The sequence below is a fragment of the Pygoscelis adeliae genome, unplaced genomic scaffold (genome assembly GCF_000699105.1).
Source record: "Pygoscelis adeliae isolate BGI_AS28 unplaced genomic scaffold, ASM69910v1 Scaffold290, whole genome shotgun sequence".
In the NCBI taxonomy this organism is placed as follows: Eukaryota; Metazoa; Chordata; class Aves; order Sphenisciformes; family Spheniscidae; genus Pygoscelis; species Pygoscelis adeliae.
Genome location: NW_008823965.1, coordinates 591,655 through 612,000, shown reverse-complemented (window position 1 = coordinate 612,000; position 20,346 = coordinate 591,655). Strand labels below are relative to the sequence as shown.

At 40.3% G+C, this 20,346-nt stretch overlaps 1 protein-coding gene across 1 annotated transcript in view; it reads right to left on the bottom strand.

The window, feature by feature from the left end:
- VMP1 (vacuole membrane protein 1) overlaps positions 1-20,346 on the bottom strand; it is a 64,598-nt gene that overhangs the window by 31,042 nt on the left and 13,210 nt on the right. The window contains exons 6-7 of the mRNA XM_009323884.1: positions 8,606-8,773; positions 3,739-3,870 (exon numbers count right to left, since the gene is read on the bottom strand). Coding sequence (XP_009322159.1) covers positions 3,739-3,870; positions 8,606-8,773 — 300 coding nt within the window. The remainder of the gene's footprint in view (positions 1-3,738; positions 3,871-8,605; positions 8,774-20,346) is intronic.

The window sequence follows — 20,346 nt, the reverse complement described above, 5'->3', positions numbered from 1 at the left end:
ACAAACCCTCTTGAGTCCACGTTGACAAATTCTTTAACAAGCCCTGTGGTTACAGGGAAGCTGGTTTCAGTCTGAGTCACTCCTGTTCAAACAGTTTACTGGAAATGGAGGGGAGGGGGAATTTTCAGAGAAGTCATGTGATGGCCAGACAAACCACAACCAGTAAAGGTTCAGTGGAGTCAAAAACAGGTCCCAGCAACAACTGACATTCAGTGTGCCGATGGCACTCAATCATTTACAAACAAGTCCTGCTGCATCTCAGCATTTCTATGGATTTAACCCTTTTTCAAGTTTGTATTCTTTCAGAGGCAGGACACAGTTTGGAAAGTAAACAAACAGCAGTGGCCGATAGTAACATAGGCAACTAGAAAATATTTTTATATGGAAATCTGGCTGCACACAGAAGTAAAGCCCAATGTGTAAATCATTAGTTCTTAAAAATATGCCACTTAATGAAGCCAAACACTTACAGTCATTAAGGATTAGATATACAGCAAAGATATTAGCACTTTCTTCTCTTAGCAAGGAGTACCATGATACAGCAAGGGCCCATGCATTACACATTATCACTAAGTACCTTGAGGAAAGCTGGCATTATAAGCTTCATTTTCACCAGAAACCTCCGTCAGCTTTAAGTGTTTCAGCATGACAGAGAAAAGATGAGAATACTAAACAATCGGCAACTGTTAAACTGGCAAGAGAGAGCCCCTGCACATGTGTGTGTAGACATGAAACTGTACAAAAGTATGCTTGCACGGTATTATTACCAATGTGCTGCCCCAGCACTAAGTAGTAGATTCACTTCCCCTAATTGAGAGGTTGGTTTGAACGGCTGCACTGGAGATACTCCCCGTGGCTAAAAGGGGAGCTCTGATAAAGAACTCCTTTGCTCTGGAATTTGACTGGAAGAGAGTTAACAGCAACCAAGATACCGTTTCAAAGATTCGTAATTTTTAAATACTGCCTTAAGTATTAACAAATCAGACCGAGTTGCTCTGTTCCTATAGCATGCTAGGCTCCGCATTGTGTGGAGCTCTGAGAAAAAAGAGCCCTGCTTGGAAACCACACTCCTTCTCCCGGGCAAAGCCACTCGATTTTAACAAGAGCAGCCACGAGGCAAGAGAAGCTCTGACACTCCCTTTATGTAACTGGGACTAACTCACTGGCGTGCACACACGGAAAGGAGAAGTGAGTGTTCCTTTAAAATGAGGGGCTTTTTCTGCAAGTATGCTAATGGAAAGTACAAGGCAGACTTACACATCGTCTGCAGGCTAATGAGTTTTCTCAAAACCTAGCTCAAGGAGACAGGTCGCTTGGATCTGAGATTTATGACAGAAAATCCATCAATAGACCCTTTAAAGTAAATAGTATTTTACTCCGTGTAACTTTGAATGGGGCACTAAACCTTTACGCTGTTTAATCCTTTTAGGTTCCTTTTTTTGTTGTTTTTTAAAGAGCCAAGCTAGCAAGCACATTCCTCCTCACAGATCCTTCAGGCTGGATGCTATATTCATGGTCTATTCTCACCATAGAAGATCCTCATCTGTTTCTCAAAATTACCATTGTTTTTGAGAAGCAGCAGCGACAAGCTTTCTAAACAAAACACAGGCAGGCAAAAACGTCAAGCCATTTGGCTTTGCCTCGTAGGCATACAGCAGCTCAGCAGAAGTAGAGGGGGAAGCTATTCTTCAAAACCTAACACACCCATTTTCATGCCTTTCAAAAAGGCAGGATGAAGCCAGACCTTTATACCGAAAGAAGGCTCCTGTCATTTGATGTCAAACGTTTGTAGTAGTCTCCATGGCATGAGACACTTGTCACATCCCCCGTGTTTTCTTAAGCATAAGGCTTCAACTTGGGAGAGTGGGAGAAGCTGATGTAGGCAATAAAAATTGTTATTGAGCAATTTAAAAATAGACATCACAACTGCTCGTGAATAGCAATTACAGAACAAATAGTGATAAGCTATGCAGAAGATTGGGATTTACTCAAGGTCGTACGAAAAGGCAGGCCTGTCTCCCACAGACATCTAGCAAAAACACAACTGAAGCCAAAAGCAAAAAGGAAGTCATATTAGCAAATGGAAAAAACTGAACTGTCAGTTTTGTGAGCGCAATACAATTTAATCGGATTGTCAAAGCCTCATGTTAAAAGAGTTTTATAGAAACCAAACCACAAGTGGACTTTAAAAGGACTTTTTTTTCTCCTGGCCACCCAGCCACAAAACAACGTGCTTCAATCCAAATTCAATTGCCAAGAAAATAAAATCAAAAGTACTGGTAAATAACACCATCATTTTTCTTAATTAATTACACAACGCCATTCGTTTACTAAGGGCAGTCAATGCAGCTAGCTATATTTTGGCCTGTCCTGACAAAATGCTCTCTAGCAAAAATTTTCTTCCCATGAATCTTACTGTACGTTCTGGAAACCAGCTCTGGCTGCTCCCACAACTGTACACACATATAATTTGCTGGGAGAGTTTCAGTAAACACAGATAGCATTTCAGCTCTCGAGTCATGTATTCGACTGGTTTTGGGGTTTTGGTTGTTTTTTTTTTTTACCACGACTTGATTTTTATACAGTTAGGGATTACTTTGCAAAGCAAAGACTGATGATAAAGTAAAGAAGAAAGCAGATTTCCCCCTCTCCCCCTGCATCTTTAAAGAAATAGAAGAGTTTACTATTTACAATAACAGAAAAACCCTTTGGAACTTTCTCGTAGGGGGAGGCTCTCAGGAAACACAGGGTTTACTGTTAGAATTACTAGATTGCACCTAGCATTTCCAGACATTTCCATGAAACCACTTGCTTTCATGGAAAAGCTTCATCCATTTTTTGAAGAGGAGAAAAAAGGTAAAAGTATATATTTACATCAAGAAAATACCCTGGCAGAACACTTTAAAGACAGCAGTGCATGGTAAATAGCATCTGCTGGGTTTTTAATAGCAGCCTCATCACCCGTTTCAACTTAGTGGCAGACAAAGCAGGATAAGAAGGAAAAATACAGAAGAGAAATTCAGTGGCAAGTAGTTTGAGGAAAAAATGTTTAATTTCTTCCAAAACACTATCAATAACTTGTGAACAGGATGCAAACTCCTGACCTGAATGAAAAATTATCTACAATAATATCTGACTGATGTACAGCATCAGTTGCAAACTATGCTGTAACACAAGCTGTATTTAATCCATCAAGAAAATAAATGACAGGAGCAACAAAAAGGGATTCAGAGCAGTTTGGTTGCATTTTCACATCAGGAAAAATATGTTTCCTCAGGCTGATGAATGGGTCATGCACTGGCCCCTGAGGGCGTTAGTGGCAAGGCAGGCAAATGTCACCTGAAGGGGATGAGCTGACTGACAATCATCTCCTGGCCCAGGGAGGCTTCAAATGCAGCTATAACAACCATGATTATGGAATAGCACCTCCTCGATCACTGGTTTGTTAGCCCACTTTCTCCCTACCTTTATTGTGCTGTTCTTGGAAGTCTAAATAAGTGCAGTATTTGTAGCAAATACTTTGGCTGCACTATTGCATGTGCTTCAACAAGCCGCACTCTTGTCCTCCCATCACCAGAGGTATCTCTACCCAGTGGAGGATCTTTTTCCATCCCTGGGAAGTCCTTTGTGAACTCACACCAACTGATTTTTGGCCCATTCCCATTTCATCGGAATGGTTATTTACTCCATCTAGTTGTTCTGTGTTTTATTAATTCTGTTGTTTTGCACTGTTCTTACTTGTGCAGTCTCTGCATGTTCCAGCATCTCCTCAAATTCCTGGTACTCTTCATCATCAGGTTCAGCACCAGAGAGTCGGGCCGCCCTCGCCATAAAATATGGAGGCAGCTCTCCAATGGCTGTGCCAGCACCCTGGGAAAAGAATAATTCTGATTTATTTTCGTGTTTACTCTTAAATAGGAAACATGTGATATGCATAGTCCCGTGGACATTTCCAATGATTAGAACTGATGAGACCAGCTGCTTTGAGAGGTTTGCTTTTATTTACCAGGTCAAACTTCTCCTGATTTCAAACATAACGCTGTGCCTTTGAAACCCCACTTCCCCCCTTTCCTTGTTTAGCAAAATTCAGCTTCTCTCGGCGCAGACTATCATGCTGCAAAGCCAGCGGCTCCCAGATTGTGGTGTGCAAGGTCAAAACGACACGATCCGTGCATCTCTGGGGCCCTGCAGAGCGGCGCATTGCCCAGCTCCGGCAGAGCTCGGCGGCCAGCTGCGCCTGGCGCGGTGGGGAGGCTGTAGCTTGTCACTGCGCTGCAGCCGGAGAGCCGGCCAGGCCGGGGGCCCTGCTATCTGACACGATCCCTGACTCAGCACAGCGCTGCCATCTCACCCCACCGCATGATGCCAGACACATTTGCCGGCATGTGACAGCCCTTGCTCCTGAGCGGCCTTCGAAATAATCTGGGAACTCCTCCCCGGTGCCGTCATGTCGTTTTACTTGTTCAGTCATGAGACTTCGTGCAAGTGTTTATTAGAAAACAGGCTCGAGTTTTACTACAGCTGTGAGCAAGGAAAATAAGGTTAAGCAAAGCTTGATCTCGAGTTTTCTCTCCCCTTTAGATGGAATAAAGAAAGCCAAGAAAACCCGAGATGAAAGCATGGTTGCTTTCTCACCACAGGAAAATTATATTTGTTTTCTCAGGACATCAAATGACTCATTTCAATCTTGTGGGTAAATGCAACTTTAGCTTAACCAAGGAAAAAAAGAAAAGAGAGACAGCTAAGATTGAACATATGGATAAACAGAGGCTAATGAAACAGGAACTTGGACTAAACTCAGAATGGTTCAAATACAGAAGAGGTAATAGCACAATAGTTGGGCACCACACTGGAAAAGTGCTAAAACTTAGCTACATGCAGATGGCTTTTCTCTCTTAGGGTCAGTAGTGAGTAACAAATGCTTTTCTACTCCTTTGAAGCAATGCGAAAGCTTTTCAATTTCCTTTGTTCCTGCTCTATACGCAGCTGCAAGCGAGAGAGAGTTCCAGCTGCTGTGGATATTCCAAATCAACAGGTTGTGGTTTCAAATACAGCCGCTCCTCGCAGCTACCCAAAACTGTTAAATTCTCGGTTTAAGCGTTTAAAGTGCACAGCCTCATATGTTTATGCCGTTGTTTTCCACAGAAGAAAAATTTAAACCAGTGCAACAAGCTGAACTTCATTAATCTGCCTATTTCTGGCACAAGGGAAGATAAGCCTGAAAACAGTAGCAACAACGTTTCAGAAAAATTAACTTGAGGTTATGTTCTCAGGGTGATGCAAGAACAAAAAGTCACATTGCTTCTCCAGGCTCTGCCAATTTGCTTTGGCTTCATTTTGTTCACTGAAGAAGAGGTTTGCATGTGTGTACTGGACATGAACTTTCTTTAAATTGGGTAAGTCACATGCTCATTATTACAAAACATTTCAGAAGTGCAACAAAAATCATATGATTTCATGTCTGCTGGAGATAGGTTCCTTAAGTGCATTAAAAAAAAAGAAGCAATTAAGGGATCCAAACCAGTAACTATTTAACTGGTTTTTGTAACATTAGCTGTCCATTTTCACCATTTAGCTTTGAATGCCAGTTTTACGTGGAGATTCCTTGGACTAACAACAAATTGGAAAGGCAAATGCTAATCAAAATTCTTTTACACAAATACATTCAGAAAAGGAAACTGGGAAATTACTCTCCTAGAAAGAGTCTTTTAAACAGATTTTATCCTGGTCAGGACACAGGCCGCCTGTTCTGCTAATCCTGAGCAATTAAACATTTTTATTCTTTCCCCTTATTTCTTGTAAAAAACAAAAAAAGCTGCAACACATTAAAAATGTAGGGCACTATTGAATTCCTTGTCCCTGTGGGATGGAAGGCTGTGAAAACTGGCATACACCTAGCAGACTGTTTTTGAGAGTCCTTCTGCAGGCCAGGACTGGTGGAGCCAACTTTTATAGTGATTGAAAAAAGCATCATTTTCATTTCACCTAATAATTCCTTAGATACAGTGATATTTAATCCTCGTAACACTCATTATCAGCAAAAAGGGCTATCACTGACATGCAGGGGACTAGTAACGATTTTAATCTCTGGAAAAAACTGTACCTGGTTTAAGTTGGCTGAAACAGCTGCTGATGTTTTTGTGATCTGAATCAAATCCCTTGTGCAGATAAATCCCCGCATTCAAACCTTGCTGGACGCTTAGTCTGGGTAGCTTTATAGTCAGAGGTCTGCAAAGTCCCCACTGGGACCGACCTGCTTTCAACATTTCACATGAAAACTTATATTGCTACCACCCTCCTGTCTCCCTCCAAACAATCACGGAGATCGGCCAGATTTCACTTTGGAGCCTTTCAGCGTAATTTCACTTTACAAGTCTAAAAGAAACAGGCTGTTGGTGCTGTTGTACCTATTCCTCACAGGGCTCCATGTGCTGCATTAGGAGCACATCTGTATACATCCATTAATTCCTTTTCTTTTGCATTTATCCAGGCTTTGTCAAGATAAGTTCAGATTTTAGATCCAACTAGAAGTTGCTACTTCCATTAAAAAAAAAAAAAAAAAAAGATTTTGAGAGCTCATTCAATCATACCCAGATTAGGAATTAAACTTAATATTCCTGATTTCAGTTTAAAAGCAGAAATTAATTAAATTCAATTTTTTTTTTAGCAAGGTTTTGATTTGCAAAACCCAGCCTTTTCACTCTGGAAGTCACCGTTACTTTTCTGTTAAGATGGACATTTAGTTTAAGAGTGACAGAATCAAAAACAAGTTTCTTCAACAGCTTCCATAAAAAGTGAACTGGAATTAGGACAAAAGAAACATACTGGAAGAAGCAGCAGCAATTGCCAACTTGATTTGGCTTACAGGAAATTAGCAAGCAATGTTTATGTACTCATGAAACATTCCAAGAAAGCATAACATTACACTAGACACCGCTGGTAGACAGAGGATGCTCCCAGGGGAAAATCCAGTGGAGACAGAGTTCGGTGAAAAGGTAGCTGACAGTGAATTTGAAAGCGAGAAGAAAGAAAAGGGGGGGAAAAGAGTGGGATACACATGTTCTGGCTTGGTCCTATTCCCTTGTCCTTTCCCTAGCCTGAACCAAGAAACACAGCTCAAATGAGAGACTGAAGGTACCATTTGTTCTCCCTCATGGCTGCTCAGAAGGACACGAGCTTCCAATGCTTGCAACTCCATTAACTCATTTCTAAACTACTTAATTCTCATCATAGTTCAGTTATTTTACATGCTGAAGATTAAGCAATGGATGTTTACCCGGAGCTACATTTTTATTTTGCAACCCTAGAAACGTAATTGTAAATGCCATTTTTATTACTCTAGTCTCCATTAAACAAACTTAAGCAGAGGGAGACAACGAAGAAAAAAAGAACTCTTATATTTATGGTCTTATAAGTACTTGTATGTTTAGCTACTTATCAAGCATTCAGGCAATTCTGTCCTCTCATTAGAAAGAGTGAAATTTAAGATGTCCTTTGCTTCTTGAGAGGGCTGTAAGTCCACTTTCTCTGTTACTATTTTGACTTTGGTACTGCTACACATGACTTTAGTCTGTAATGCATACAACCTAACTGGAATTTTTGTAAGTAACACAGCTGCTGATAATTTTAAAAGTTGTAGTGACAAAAGTTGCCTTAATATTATCTTTTCATATCATTACAAGGAATACAAGGGCAGACATCAGATATCATGTATTTTCAGAATTTCTTCTCTCTACATTTGAATTGGACAACCAAGAATTTGATAATTAAATCATCAGCTAGAACAGGAAGTCAGTGGTAAAATAAAATTAATTTGGCATGCAGTTCACAGCAGATGCACCTGTGTAAACTGCAATTCAGAATAATCTACACATAATGAAAAAAACATCTTAGCTGACCAAAATCCTCCAAAAATCAAGCTTCTATAAAAAGCTGCAGAGGGGGAAAAAAATGGAAAACGGAAAGGAAGTTCCAATGACAGCGTTTCCTTGATTCACTTAAAAGCTAACCTGCTTTTCCTGGTTTAAGTGAAAAGTTTGCCATGAGGGAAACAGGCAGAGAAACAGAAAATACTAAAAAATGTGCAACATAACACTCTCTTATTTAATCCAATCTATTGATGCAACCCAGAAAAGCATTTCAGCTGTGATATTAGGGCCTGAGTCCTTCATATGAGTAACGGCAACTCCACTCAAGTTACAGGCTCAAAGTTTTTGAAATTATTTATTGCTTAACTGCACGCAGTGTAAGACCTGACAGCTGCAAGATCATTTGGGATGCAGATACCCTTTCTGAAACTTACCTTTTACATCAACAGCTTTGAAGTACGCGAACGTTTTCTGCTAGCATTTAGAAAAATAGTCAACACTGCAGTTGATAAAAGATAACCCAGTAATATCCTATTACTTCTCTTTAAAGGACATCACAATTATCCAGGGCTAGAAGGTTGATCAGGAAGGCATCTATTCACATCGCAAGTATACATGTCACTGTTGGCAGAGTAAGCCATCATTATTTTGCTAATTCAGGAATTTTTGTGTATTGCTGGACACAGAAATTAAATGCATAAATTAAAATTGCTTGAGTTTTATAAACCAAACCTTACCCACATGCAGGCCTCCAGCCTGACTTTTGAGATGATAGCCCATAAAGAGATGGATCCTTCAATCGTCTCCTCATCAGGGCAGATAATTTGATCCGGGTAAGGAGGCTCAGGAAAATTAACTGAGTTACATTCATATGCAGCAAGAGTAACTGATGCTATGTGTGGACCCTGAAAAAACACAAGTAATTTCAAATGCATTTTATGTCAGTTATAATAAAAGTTAAAATTAAAACCCCACATTTGTCCCTGATGCAAGGAGCCTAGGCTAAAACTTAGTGTTTTTCTCTTTGGCCATTAATAATGTTACATATGTAAAATGTTGGGGTTTTTTTAGACCATCTGAAATGCAATGTTGAGCTATTATTGCTCTTTCCAAAATTAAAAAAAAAAAAATCCTTCTTGCGATCCACTAAAAATGTTAAGGAGCCTTTCAGCTTTTGCCATGTCATTGTACAGTAGTGTGAGGTTGCCAAGAAGAAATAAGAATCCTTACTTCTTAAAAAACAGGAAAATTTTTGAAACTTTAAAATGTTCTCCTTAAGGTATTTATGGCCTACAGCTTTATTAGAGCAGGTGTTTTCCCTACTGTTGCTTTTACAGGATGGAGGCATTTAAATTCTATGTTAAATTTTTTTTTTTTTTTAATGACGGGGACTTTACGACATCTTACAGCGGACCTTCTTAACTTTTGGATCTTTCTCCAAAAAACAGTTGCTTAATTTGTGTCAGTTTTTCTGCATATACAAGAAAGTGACCTTACTGCTGTTTGCTAAAAATGGTTTGAAATATAATTCAAAACTTAAACGTTATTTAAATGCCATATAATTGAATTACTTCTAGTCTCCATCTTACATCAAAAGATTTTTTTGGACAGACCTCCAAATAAAACTAGCATAAAAATCTATTCAAGAATTAAACCGCTACATACTTAAAAAACCTGAAAGAATTGCCATTATTTTAATTCAAAAGAAGTGAGAAGCAATTCAAATAGTCTATGGCCTGAACACTAGATGTTGTAGCTAAAAAAGAAATCACTTAGCAAAAGGTCAGGGAAACATTGCCCGGGGAAGAGGGGGGGGAAGTACTGAGCTAAAGTCTTTTCATGAAGTCACAGATTTAAATAAATTTTAAAGTTTTCTTTACGTGCAGAACAAATTACACAAACCTTAACTTCTGCTATTAATTATTTGATGGATTTTGATGTTATGTTGGGAAATGTATTGTCAACAATTTTCTTCTACGTATTTTCCTTTAAATGAGTCACATTTTATTAGACCAACAAGGGAGCCTGATACTCCCCCCCCCAAAATCAAAGCTAAATTTATTACAGAATAATGAGGGAAAGTGTGATAGACCTCAGCACTGCCATTCCCCTGCAAAGGCTTCCCAAGCCCACTTTGAAATGCAGGAGCCAGAGATATATTCAGAGGACCCTGCAGGCTTCATTTGCACATTAAAGGGTGAAATTCCACAGCAGGTCTCACACAAAAGGTGAAGCTCCATTGCTTCTTCTAGACTGGCCAGGAAGAAGATTTTAGTTGGGTTCACTCACGTCAACATTTCAGGTCCCACTGAAGAGACCAGAGCACTGGACTTACGCAATTACATTGATACTGTAATTTCTTAATGGCAGTGATATAAGAACATTGAAAAAAATTGCAGTTATATTTTTCTGTATGACAGCTGTGACTACTGTTGTCATATGTAAACAATTCAAAATAAAACCATTCTTCTGGCGTGCAATTGGTAAAAGACAAGCTGCTCTGATACCAAGGAAGCTCTTTCATTTATTCCTTGTTACTTTACAGAAGACTAATTCAAAGTGCTTTGGCAGACTTTGGGTTATATGAATAGACAGATACAGCCTCCTGAGATGATGAATGAGGCACAGCCTCTCTCGCAATAAAAAAAAAGAAAAAAAAAGAGAGAGAGAGAGAGAGAAGGTTCATTGAAGTAAAACTGAAAAAGAGGAGATCCAGAAGTTGATAACACAAGAGTGATTTGATATGGCAGGGAGAATAAAGAACGGATGAATGAACAAATGACTAATAACGTATACTATCAGCATTTCTCTAGGCCCCAATAGCAATGGACAACTTTTTGGTACTTGTAGCGAGATCGTCCCTGTCCCCAGCAGCTTCACATCTAAACATTGAGGACAGATGCAAAGAGAGAATTGAAACTTTCCTAAAATTGTAAAGTACATTTATGGCAAACCTGGGAACCTCCTTCTCCACCATACTCTGAAACTAAGGGAATTTAATCCCATCCGCTGCTTGCCCCTCCCCAACCTGACAGCTACCTTGGGACAAAAAAGGTCTCAAGCCATCTTCCTTACATTAATGGTTTTCACCTGCAGAAATTTGCAATAAAATTCTCTTGATTAGCAAATTTGCATGGAGGAAATCCCCACGTACTTGAGTTGGAAATGACCATTTCCTATGTTCCCTTCAGAGTAAGGGTAAAGTCGCTGCCAAGACAGTGAGATATGGTGTGTGAATCAAGAAGTATGATTTTCAGTTCCACAAAATTTGGAAGACATGCCACACTACAGTATAACTACAGCCAGCTGTGATGGGAGACTGTTAGTTTCAGTTTTATAATAGTAAGAGACAAATTTAATTGCTACTGTAGCGAGGCGCCCAACCCCTTGCAAGGTTTCAGTGATAGCATTTCCACCATTTCTTCTCAAACTGCACGCAAGGTGCGTAAAGACGACCGTACAATCTCGGGAGAGCAAGCAATGACAAAATGCCTAGCAGGAGGCTGCTGCAGGAGCTTCTTGCCATGAGCAGCTTCTCTCACCAGAGTTGCCATCCTTGAAATGGCTTAATGGTCTCAAAACATTGCCTCCTGTTAAGAGTCTCAACAAATGTCTGCAAAAGGAAAAATTTTACAAGAAGCAGCCAATGGAAAAAAAGGCATTTCACAAAGCAGCTGCAAATGGCCAACGAGCCACCTGAAGACTAAGCCAATTGAACATAATTCTTCTACTGTAATGTAAACAATTCTATAATGGAAAAAAGTTGGAGTTATGGAACCCACAGAAGCCACATTTTAACTGGAATAAGAAATAAAGCATAAACGGTTCATTTAGAGTGATGAAGTGTGGAGCACTGGAACTCAGAGCGAGCCAAAGGAAAGCAGAACAATCCTGTGTCCTCCTCTGGCAGCGGAGCCCAGCTGCCCTGCTAGTCAAATGGACAACGTCTCGCAGCTTGGCAGGCTGCATGCAACATCTCCGACATCTGCTTTTGTTCTAGCTCAGCCCTGAAAGCTTACATAGAGCATTATACTTTCACAAAGCGTGGTTACCAAGCACCTCAAAACAATGGTTGGCTACACAGGACCATGGCTGCAATGGGCGGGGGAGGAAGAGTGCGAGGGTCACAGGATGTTTCGTAAGAGAGGTGCCATTTTGCTTAATATTTAGCAATATTGATGGTTTAACTCTGAATGGAACAGGGAGCCAACTTCAAATGAGCTTTAGGTGCCACCTCTGGAAAATCCTAGTCAATATACACTCAGATGTTTTCTCTATACTCCTCCCTGTGCCAGAAGGATTACTTCTCATACAATTTTTTAATCCTCTTCACAAATAATACCTCCTCCGCCCTCTCCCCCTCCTTCTCCGCATGGGGCCGCAGTAAATACTCGGAGCGTTTTGCCTCTCTGCAATAGCTCAGTTTATTTCAACACTTTAGGAAAACTTCTACGATATCCCCTCTTTGACTCTAACTGCAGCTCTACCTTTGAAAAGGGCATTTGCAAAACCGTCATACCAGACAACAAATACTAAAACCAGGCGATTTAGTAGACACGCTGCTTGCCAAACCAGGAAGAGTCGCTGAAATTCAAGGCATGTAAGATCCTGAACACCAACTGTCTCTCCCTCACCCTCTTCCAGTGATTTTTTTTTTATTTATTTTTTTTTAAATTGCAGGAGGCACTAACACGGGCTAACAGAGGAGAAATTGAGAAACATTCTGCTGACCCGGGTGAGAAACATTTGCTTGCCACTACTGACGACCAGAAGGAGCCTGTGGTTAGGCTGGAATGCGATTTGTTAGAGAAATCTGTACAATTTACAAATCAAACAAGACAAGATCTGGTCATCAAGATCAACTCAACATAAATCTATTTTCTAGCAATAGTAATTTAGGGGAGTTTGGAAATCCCTAGCTATACAACCCTAATGTCTCATAGAAGGTAACCTCGAACTCTTGAACTCGCAGGCGTTCAGAGAAGTTTTAGTTCAGTGATTGAAGGCACCCAAGTTAGAATAGACACTGCTAATCCTTAGAAATAAGTTACTTTAAATGCTGTATTATGAAATTTCTAGAAAGTATAATCTTTTATCTATAAATTATGCTTGGAAATTCATCAGTGAGAGTAGAAAGAGAGCAGGCACATGAAAAAAAATTCAAGAAGTTAAAATCCTTAAAAGCACGCTGATACGTATAATACTTAAACCAGAAAAGTCTTTACCGTAAGGGAAAATGACTGAATATCCAATTAAAAATGAATCATATTTTCACATTATTAATCATTCTGTGCACCTAGACTGTGAACACAATTAAAGCTGCAAACAAACTCGCTATCAGGTGTTGGTTTCTCACATGCCCCTTCACAGAACAGCCACCCTGCTGAAGTGACACAAGCACAAGAACAACTACATCTAATTTTAACCTTTTATATTTGTGGAAGATATAATTTTAGACTGTCTCTAATTTAGAAACATTTCACAAAGGAAAGTGATACGTCTGCCAGCAAGAAAAATATTACGGTGAACTCATTGCTGAACTTAATGCACTAAAAATCTGTTTTCCTCCATGGACAGACTGCTTTTCATACTGGGTTCAAGACTCAGCCCTTCCACAGGGGGGAAACATGTCATGCTATATTTGATTAAGATAAATTGGAAAAACAAAAGCTTGCTTCTCATGGGAAACATCCTGCAAGCGTTGCCCCAGGCTGCGACTCATCTCATACTTATCTATGAAGTCATTACACCTCTCAAGAAAGTAACACCAAGTTACAGCATCTTTTTTATCTTCAAGAGCAGTGGACAACTACCCACAAAGAAAACTGCTCTGTGATTAAGAGGGAAAAGCTTGATCTGGAGGTGGCTAGTAACTATGTCAATCTAGTCTGTCTGTCTGTGTTACAAGATTAAAACGTCTCGTGATTTTATATAATGTCTGGTATGCAGCGCTGGCTGTAAAACGGGGCTCAGAATGAAGAAGGATCCCGTACCTAGAGCATCCACAAGTGACACAGACATCCATCAAGCAGTCAGGGCTAGTTTTAGCAGACCGTCACGGCATTTCATGCAATGTATTAATTTTACAATCATGTGTCTGTTAGCAAGTTTCTATTCCCACTTCAGTCAAGCCTTGCCCCACAGCGCAGAGCTGATGGAAATTCCAAACGATGAGCCACACGCTCTGAATATGACTGAACAAGAACCACCGAGGGAGCAGGCACGTGGTACCACTGCATGCATAACAGGGCCACGTTGCTACTTTGAGGCGTAACATGAAAAGCAGATGTTTTGTAAGGCTGTGCCCACGCTACTTTCTATAGGAGCAAACAGACTTATGTCAGGGAAAGGCGCGACTGGAAGAACCCAGGTTTATACTCTGGTGCTGACAGAAGACAAAAATGACCTGTCAGCATTCTCTCCTTGCCCTTCTCTAGCCACCCACTTATTATTTCTGATGAATAAATCACAGCATCTATTCAAATTGACACTAGTAGTGATGATTGGCTTTAACGTCTCCAACTGGAGATCGTCTTGCACTGTTATCGTTATTTCCAGCCTGTTCAAGGAAGCAGCGACATGAAAGGTGTAAAGTTCAGGCTGTGCGTTAAGGGGGGGGGGGGAAGAGCAGAGACTCCAAGGGAGCAAATGAGGAGAAAGCATAGTGTGACCTGCCAGCAGAGTTGAGACAGAACCAGTGACGAGGAAGTCGAGAGCAGATAATGAAAACAAGGCGTCAGCATCGAAAAGGTACAGTCCATCAACCTTCAAAAAGAAGAAAACTGTGTCCAATCATCTTACTAACTCCTCAGCTTGGTGCAAGTTCACATCACTACGGCTGGCCAGGATGCTCAATATAGCTTAAATATTAATATGACATCAATATTTTGTGGACTTCTGAAAAGTCGAAGTAAGGTAGCTAATCCTGCACAGATGGAGGCACTTCACATTAGCTGTTTATTGCCACAGTTCCAGCTTTAGATAAACCGTCCAGGCTCTGACGTACACCACTTCCAGCAGCACTGGAGGCCATATATGGAACTCGCAGTCACATCATTTCGGGCTCTGACTCACGAGGTCCGGCAATTCACAGTGGGGCAATACGGGAGGTTATTGCTTCCAGCTGTTCCACCAGCCCCTATGCCAGAGGTTACCACCCTCGGAGCAGGACAGCGGGACCAGCAGCGTCTGCTCGGTACTTGCCAGACTCGTGCCCAGCAGAACTTAAACCACCATCGGTCTCAGCCCACGTTAACGCACCAGACTGGGGGCTCGGGGCTCAGTCCACAATCTCTCAGACTGAGCTGCAGCAGTTGAAGGGATTGTTCTTCCACAGCATAATCTAAACCAGAGGCGCTGGTTTTATTCTCTGCAGGTATCTATTGGTGTCTGACACATACAACAACAGTGGGTGCACTTAGAGGGACTAAGACTCCAAATGAACATTCTTCTCAAAAATACCATTTTTAATCTCAGATTTTTTTAAATGCATTTAAGAAACACCCAGGTTACACAACTAATCTGGCAGTGTCCAGTTTAATTCATTGGACCCTTCCAAATTAAATCAGTGCATTATTAATACGAATGCTGCAGTTTCAAGCAGAACAGAGCCCATGTGAGCTGTAAGCGGGAGTTCCCATCAAGAGATGGTTAGCAAAAGTGATATTTTTTTTTTTTTTTAATTTATATGTTGATTCAAGTATTCCAGGATGTTTCAGTTCATTGTAAAAAGCTCAGGACAGCTGGAGGAAGTAGGTTTAAAGGCATAAAGGAAACAAATGAGAGAGTAAGAGTCACAAACAACCCTCACACAAACAGGATCCATTTCAATTTACTTTAGAATTAATTTCTGTCTTCTGCACCCACCATCTATTTTTCTTTCAACTACCTTAACAAGTCAATAGCGATAATCTGAGCACAGACATTAGACAGAACCGTTTTCTATTTCATTTGTTTTAGGCTTGCAAGTTGACATGTGAATTGAAGAACAGTATGGACTGAAAATGAACACCTCACTTAACAAAAATAATTCAGTGCTGGGAAGGGGAGCGCTGCTGCGCCCTCCCACCTGACTGAGGCAGCTCACCGTTTGTTTGTCACTTTTTCCTTTGCACACAGAACCCATAGTTTTCTGGGTTACTCACACTAGTTTTGAACGATCCATCTGGAAAGAGCAAAACTTCTCCTGAAGCTGACAATCTCTATGAAAATACTCCCGCATTGAAGTCACAAGTAAATAAATGGAGAAAAAAATGAGAGTAAGTTCTGTGGATTTCCAAATTATTCTGTCTACTTCATAAAAGTGGAGTAAGCCCTGTGTTGTGAGCTTTTCTTTTTAGAAGCACTTTAGTGATTTTATCATGAGTCTCCTTACAAGCTCAGCTCCTGGAACCAGATAACTAAAAGGAATTAAGTTTGATTTCAAAAAAGTTTTCAGTAGTCCTGGCAGGAAAAGTTTTTTTTTTATTTGTGGTTTGTTTCTTTTTTTTTTTAATCATTTACACCAACAACACTTTTTTTTTTTTATAAAAGCTAATGGGCTCACTATTGCACAAGGTGTCTGGATTTTAAATCTTCAGATTCTAACCTAGACCAGTTCAGATAGGGCCAAAACACTACTCATTTCAGCTGCAAACTACCACACTTTCGGGAGGGCAGAATGTGACCCCTCGCCAAAGCCAAACCCTGGAACCAATTCAGAACAAAAGCCAGACATTGAACCCTCAAGCCCAGATACGCTCAAACTGTCTCTCTGAAGCCAGCGCTGTCAATAAGGACACCCTCTTTTCAACTCACTTCTCTTTAAAAGCAGTTTTCTCTTCTTTTTCATGGCCTGAAATTATTGCCGTGCTCTCTTCCACTCTGCTGCAGAGCACCCCAGTACGGATTAAATGACAAACCCACATATTACAGTTCTGAAAAAATTCGAACTCTTGTGCGACCTCCGCACACAAAACATTCCTATTGTACCTCCCGCTTCCTGTTTGTGCTAGTCCACAACCCGGCCACCAGCGAAAACCTTTTCAGCAGTTGCTCCACTTGGCTCTATCAGCAAGCAAGCAGAGATCCATATTTAAGAAACAAAAACACAAACGCAAACAGCCAAAGCTCGCTCTGCACTTTTGACCTGTAAGGAATTCGCTTCCATTCATCCTCCACCATTACAGATTATAATGGACCATACGCAGAAGGGACGTTTATCATCGCTTCTCGCGCAAGGCTTTTTGATAGGCATTAATTCTAAGCTGATTGTTGTTCGCCTCGGCCGCATCTTTTGCAATCCATTTGCCAGAGCTGAAGTGAAACCAAATCACGAGGCAGAGCGTTGCGTGAAGACGGCAATGGCAGCGCGGTCCCTACCAAGCGCTCCACCTAGTGTCCTCCGCTCCGCCGGAGCCCCTGGCCCCCCGGCAGCTCATTCATTTCATTTTGCGGCAGCAAACAGACCTCTCCAGGATGTACAAATGCAAGAAATTCCTGACGAGTTACCCTCAGTCATCATCTTTTGGTAATTAGGTGATTCATGCCATTTATATTTTAATGTACCACCGATAGAAGAGAAAACATCTCAGGACTAAGAAAAAAAAGCTGTGTGCTGCTAAAAACAGTATTTAGAGTCGTTAATCATAACAGTTTATTTCCTACAGAGCCACATCATGATTACTATTTTTAAAGTGGTGTTTTTAAAGAATTGTGAAAAACTTTTAATGGACTTTGGGAAAATAAGCCAGCAGACTTGTTTTCAAAGTGTCAGAATAAAAAGGATTCTTGGAAGAGTGGCCTGCTTCCCTATTTCTGCGTTGAAGATCTGCTCTGTGCCAGCCCTCAGCTCAGTGCCAATCTGCAGCACGAGAATCGTTTCCCAAAAAGCCATGTCAAATTTTACATTTACTGCTGGCTACAACTAAGGAAGCAGCATTAAACTAGGAACCAGTGCAGCAGACAATGTTCAGACCCTTTATAACACATAGAAAGTTCTTGAATCACAGAAATAGCGACAAAAAGCCTATTATGAAACTAACAAAATTGACGTCTCCCTCCTGGACTGAGATGTTTGCAGCAAGAATGTGCTGGTGACCAACAAAATCCAAATCAGATGTGAACTGATATTAACCAGCGGCAGTAACTTCCCCCCAAACTGAGACCGCAATTTTTTTACAATTTTACTGATTGTAAAATCTACTGTAAGCAAACTGTTTCCAAGTACGCTCTTCTCAGCTAACCCCAGGATCTCTCCTGGCACTTGAATTCATGCTGCTCCAGAAAGCGGCTGGTGAGAGATGCTCTGAAGAATCCAGACAAATTACAGTTTTCAAGCCTGGAAAAACAGCTAACCAGGCCAGGGAAAGCACGCATCCAGAGTCATTCATATACTGCATCTATTGCATAACTATTTCTATGATTTTCCCAGCTAACAGGCTGCGCTTACGAACAGTTTGATATGAGAATAGTTGTATGCAGTAAATGGAGGGCTGCATTTTAAAAAGATGCACCTGTGTCACAGCTGAGGAAGTTCAGGCACACTGTCTGAACAGGTGCCTACATGCCAGCAATTCCTACCCCTTGGCCCTGAGTGGCAGAGACAATACTGCAAGCATCAACAAGCGCTCAGCAGCACGTGGGTGGGCCCAAGAGCATTGTTCTCTAAGCATGTAATTGCATTCCCAACAATCTCACTGTACATACAGATTTGAAATGAGCAATTAATTAAAAGCAATTTTAAAACACTTACTGAGTCTATTCTCTGTTGCCAGAAAATCCAGGCACTAAAGCAGAAGAAGATTTGCTGTTTTGTAACTTTTCATTTCTTTGAATCAATAGAAGAATAAGTTTTACCATAAAGAAGAAATGTAATTAAAGGATACGGAACATGAAAAGTAGATATACAGTAATGTAAAAGTTAATATAGCGAGTTCCCCGCTTAACTTGTCGTATTTCTACTTTTAGAGGCAACTGCTGCACAACTAACAAAGCAAAATAGTTTAAAACTCCTCCTTTCGAAAGCTGGAGCTCCTAATTGCATTGTTTCCAGATGGGTTAAATCCAGAATACTATTCTGAAGTAATTTACCCCTAAAAGTTGCACCAGAAGTCTTCAGTTAGTACTCTGTGCTCCCTTTCACACGAGGAGTAGGCTCAAACTGAGACGATATTAAGGAGTGTGTTACTACATTGATAGCATATTACATATACATATTGCTGATACAGCTGTATTGACAAGAATATTAACAGTTCAGGTACTTAAAATGGCAACACACTGTTAGGGCAATAAACTTCTGTTTTTACACTCCCACTGCCATCTAGTGGCTACAAAACCAGATACATGCCACCAAATTACGAACCACTCACTGTTCAGACGAGCGTTCAGTTGCCCAGGAAGTGTAATTGTCCTGAATTCACAGTCCATGCTAATCACTAAATCTTGCACAGCAAGAAAAGAAGAAAATTAGTCCTTGCTTCTCTTTCTTCCTCCACTCACTGCCTTTGTGGAAGTCCGTCAATGTAATAGGAACATGCTTATCTGCCTTATATATTTAAAGCAAACAAGTATTTCTCCTGTAGTATTACACATCAGATGTTGATGGTGCAATTTTATTACATTTTATTCTATAACCACCTTCTAATTATTCAGTGCAATCTATTTTTCTGTTTTTTTCCCCTCCTAACAAAGTTATGTGAAACCTTGCCTCTTACATTCCAAATAAATACCTTCACTAACAATATTAAACTAAATTCCTTTTCCTAGGTGATGCACCTCTCTGTAATCTTTGGAAGGCTGTTCACCTCCTATACACCCACCGTAAGTTATACTGATAAGCCAATAGAGAAGTTATATTTTGTATAAATGTTACTTTACTGTCAGCTCAGGTCATGGCCTAAAGATATCCACTAGGTTCGCATACCCCACAGGAAAACTTAAGTGATAGGTTATAAAATTTGTATTAAAGTAATTTAGAACTATTTAAACATCTGGATTTTTAAATACAGAGTAAAAGAAAGGTCAATTCATTCCACCTTCTTTTAGAAAAAAAGTGGTGCTGTCTTATGAAGACTTCTTTATGTCACAAAATCATCTTGGAGCGGCCTAGGGTATAAAATGACAGCACTCTTGCTACCCTGTGTCAGACCACTGTTCAGCAAAGAAACACTACCCACTTTCAAATACAGTTTAGAAATGGGGCGTAACATTTCTTATTTACTAAATTTCTGACACAACATGTGTAAAAATTAAGAATAGGAACTGTATGACAAGCTCTCCAAACTGCTTCGAAGAAAATGTCTAAATACGTGAAATCTTTGGTTAGAGGAAATCTTAAGTTGATTCTTGCTGGTTGACAGCCTAAGAAACTATATAAAAAGCAGAACAAGATTAAAATCTATAATTTAAACTGTTTCCTACTTGCTGATTTAAATAATGACTAACTGATTTCTGCGGCAAACCTGGAATTGCTTTCCACTCCCTTCCTCTCTCTGTCCTG